We start from the raw sequence: 3,954 nt of genomic DNA on the forward strand, positions 1-3,954 counted from the left end.
GGCAGGTGATTTCCTCTCTAATTAAAAAAATATATATATTTTATAGGCATTTGATCTATATCTTTTTGTTTCTGTTTGTCCCTTTTTAGTATAAATTACAAAAATACTTGATCCTTTTCTTGAAGAGTTTGCAGGCAGTAATGAGTCCAAACTAAGCAATGTCCAGCTGGCTACAAAGGGGTGGGGGAGGGTCAAAGGACTTACGNATGACCTAAGCGAAAGTCGGACGCTTAACCGACTAAGCCACCCAGGCGCCCCGAGGGTATTATTTTTCTGAAGAGCTGAACTTGGCAGGGCGTCAGCCATCTTTAGGCCAGGGTGGCCTAGTTGATTCTGTTTTGGCTATCTATCATTAACAGTGGTAAGCCTCAACTGTTCCCCACTAACCTCCAAACCAATAAAAAGGGTAGAGCCATGTTTAGAGGTTAACACTGACTCCTGCCTTTGCTATCAGTACTTTTGCCTAGTGGGCCCTGGTGTAGGCAGGGGAGGTGGCAGGCCAGGACCACAGGGGATAGCCTGGCTCCCTCAGGAGTCAGATCATCTGATCTGGACCAGTCAACAATCTTCTTTCATCTGGACCACTCAAATAGTGAAGGCTCCCACTACAGGTAATAGAGTCTCCTTTCTCCAGTGGGCAGAGTGCAATATAACACATGCAGTGCCCTCAGATGGGGGAGACTGGTAGACTAAGATGAGCAACTGAACAAATGGCAGTGTTTGGCTCTGATGAGGGTATACTCAGCAATGTCAAAGGGACAAGTAATTTTTCTGTTATTTTTTCATTGATATTCATTAATATGAATTGAGAGTCACAGCTTGGTAGAGAGTTAAAAAGAAGAATCCTGAAACACAGAAAGGGAAGTCCTGGGGTTTGGGTGCTTGGATGCTTCCTAGGGTATACAGTGCTCTGGTTGCTGCATCACCACTATCTATTGTTTGCGGATCATGCCCTTGATAGCTGACTCCCGGTTGACATAGGTGGCCCAATAGACTAGATTAAAAATGGCAAAAAGCACAGGAAAGATGATGCGGGAAATTTTGTCAACCTTGCTGACACTGTTGTAGGTCTTGGTCTCAGTTGGGATGTCCTGCACGTAGGTGGTCTTGGGTGAAGCAATAATTGTCGGGGTTGAAGAGGCACTGGGAGCAGCGCCCTTGGAGATGGTGGAGAACTCAGTGTCCTTAGCCAGGTTGATGGGATAGGTGGTTCCCACGATGTTGAAGGTGGTGCTGGTTTTCTTTGTTGGGGCTGCTGGTGTTTTCTTCTAGGAGTCAGAAAAAGTAGGGAGAAGGGAGGATAAAACAAAAGCTAATTAATTCATTACACAGAGCACCTTCAGAGGCTGTAGGGAGAAGGAGGCATGAGGGAAGTTAAGAAACAGGGGCCAGGAAGCCAATAGCACTGAATAACCAGGTTTGTATCTAAGGATAATTGAAGATGAGTTTGAAAACAGAAAACTTGCATCATCCTGGTTTACTAGTTATGTGGCTTTGGCCAAGTCACTTCTCTTTGAATTTTACTCTCATCTGTAAAATGAAAATCAAAATATTTGGCAGGGTTGTTGAGAGGATCAGTTGAAAGAATGATGCTAAGAATCACTGGAAAACCGTGAAATATTGGTCATATGTAGAGTATTATATAATCATGGGATTTGATCCTCACAGTAACCCTAACAAGTAGATATGTGAGATTACTCCCATTTGACAGATGATAAAACTCAGCCTCAAACTGAGTAGCAGAGCCCAGACTAGACCCCAGGGCTCCTGACTTTAATCCAGGGCTGTACTGTGCTTTCTATAGGTGAGAGGCACTTTTCGGTTACCCGAGAAATAACTCCAAAAGGCTTCAACCATCAAGTGGCACATCCCCTGTGAGGAAGAGAGCTATATGAGTCTGAAAGTCATTTCATCTTAAAGACACAACAAATACTATGGCATGTTTACATGCATCATTACAACAATATCTCACCCTTCATGCACTTTAAATGTGTTCAGCAAGCTAAGGAGCACACCAGAGTTTCTACTCTCACATGGATGTAGGCAGGAGCCAGGACCTCCTCAGGGAGCTATGCAAATGTCTCCCTCTGACCCAGTAAAGGCAGGAATAGCCAGAGGCTTGCTATGACACTGCCTTTTGTAATTTTTTCAGAATTAAAAAAAAAAACAACAACAGTGGGAAACAAACATGCACATATGTGCCCATTTGTTCCCAATTATATGATTTGTGGACACATGTACCCTTCATGTAGAAAAGAGAAAACAGAGCTCAGGTCTAGGTCAGAAGAGATGAGGCTGATGAAGGGGAAGCCAAAGGTAGTGACACTGCATAGTCTAGAGCATTCGCTGCCTCCCTCTGTGCTCTGGCCTTTTCTTCATTCCATCCCTTTTTGTTTCTAGAGAAAAGTGAAGACAGAGGAGCTTCAGAAATGCCCAGTATTTGATGAAAAGTGACAACTACTTGCATTGCCTTAATTTCACATGCCTTACATTGTTCCCTGTCTCAATGTTATTTTGCTTCCCAGCATCTGTATTTTACTCTACCCCTCTCCTTCCTACTTGTTTCTTTCCAGGGTTTTTCTACTCATAGTCTCTCTTACTGTAATCTCTTTTCTTTACATCAGAGTTCCCAACATTTTGATGCTTTTTTCCCCATTTAGACCATACTGCCGTTTACCTTCCTGATCCTAAAGTAACTTTGCAAATATTTACCGAATACCTACTGGGCCAAAAACTATGCTAGGCATTTAGGGATATGTGGGAAGGTTAAAAGATGAGTCCATATCAGTCCCTGTTTTCCAGGAGTTTACAGTCCAGTGGGGAAGAGAGATGTAGGAACACATGAGTGCCATATAATGTGATCAGTGTTCTAACAGATATGAGCAAACTATGATGGGAATTCATTAAAGTGAGGGGCAAAATATCTACAGGTATTGGAAAAGGTGGCTCAGAGAAGGTAATGAGGCTTGTGAACTGGATTACAGAAGATAAGCAGGAACTCGTCACTTGAAGATGCGGCACAGACCAAGGGCACTGCTTGTTTGAGGGATGACAAGAAGTCTGCTGTAGCTGGATCACAGTGTACATGGCAAAGGCCTTCTATGCCATGCCCTCCTGCTCTGACTGCCCATCCTGACTTTAGGGTTTTCAGTGAGAGTGGGGGAGTGTAGCAAATGAGAGAGTGTTGGTTTAAGTAAATGAACAGTCTCACTAATAGGACTTTTATAAAGCAATACAGTTCTTTTTCTTTTCTTTGTTCCACATTGCTACAAGTGGAACGAGCCCAGAACTTGAAGCCATCTAAGAGCTTTGTAAATTCCTTAAATACTACACGGGACTCATTTATAATTAGCAACTTCATTGTGCAAATAGAGGCCTGCTGCTAAATGCCTCTGCTTTTAAATAAAAGAGCACTTTGTTTGCCTGCTTACTTATTAATTGCTTAGTAATCTCTTTTTTGTGGGTAGAAAAAAACAGGAAAACAGGAAAGAGAAAAACCCAATATCCTGACTTTGCTTGAAGCTTTCACGTTATTTCATTTAGTCATCATACAAGCTGGTTATAACCAAGTCTCTGAAACAATCATTCCCAACAGCAAACACTTTCTTTAGCTCCCTAAGGACTTTGTGTTCTATAGGTGAGGAGAAGCAGCAGTTGATTTAATCTCGGATTTTTAAAGGAATAAAGGAAAATTACCTTCTAATTTCCTTTGCCCTTTCCAACATGGCACATTTTAATCAGCCATTCTGATTTTTACCTAAATTGTCAAAGAAGGAAATCAAAGCAAAAGTTGTAGTGTCCAGAAGACAGAGTAATGGTTACTATTTTTCCATTTCTGTATCTAGTTTTTAATACTTCCCTATGCTCTGGAATTTGATAGATACAAACTAGACTGACTTAATTTTAACCAAGTTGTGATTTTATTCCTTCCTTCCTAGCACAGTGCCTGGCTTA

The 3,954-nt window shown here is 41.9% G+C and overlaps 1 protein-coding gene across 1 annotated transcript in view; it reads right to left on the reverse strand.

Annotated features, from left to right (window-relative positions):
• Positions 1 to 212: 212 nt before the first annotated feature.
• Positions 213 to 3,954, reverse strand: part of LOC144222280 (gamma-aminobutyric acid receptor subunit alpha-3-like) — a 132,709-nt gene continuing 128,967 nt past the window's right edge. Inside the window, exon 8 of the mRNA XM_077752761.1 lies at positions 213 to 1,268. Within this exon, the coding sequence (XP_077608887.1) occupies positions 933 to 1,268 (336 nt within the window). The 3' untranslated portion in view covers positions 213 to 932. The remainder of the gene's footprint in view (positions 1,269 to 3,954) is intronic.

The sequence above is a fragment of the Crocuta crocuta genome, unplaced genomic scaffold, assembly GCF_008692635.1.
Source record: "Crocuta crocuta isolate KB4526 unplaced genomic scaffold, BGI_CrCroc_1.0 scaffold872, whole genome shotgun sequence".
Lineage (NCBI taxonomy): Eukaryota > Metazoa > Chordata > Mammalia > Carnivora > Hyaenidae > Crocuta > Crocuta crocuta.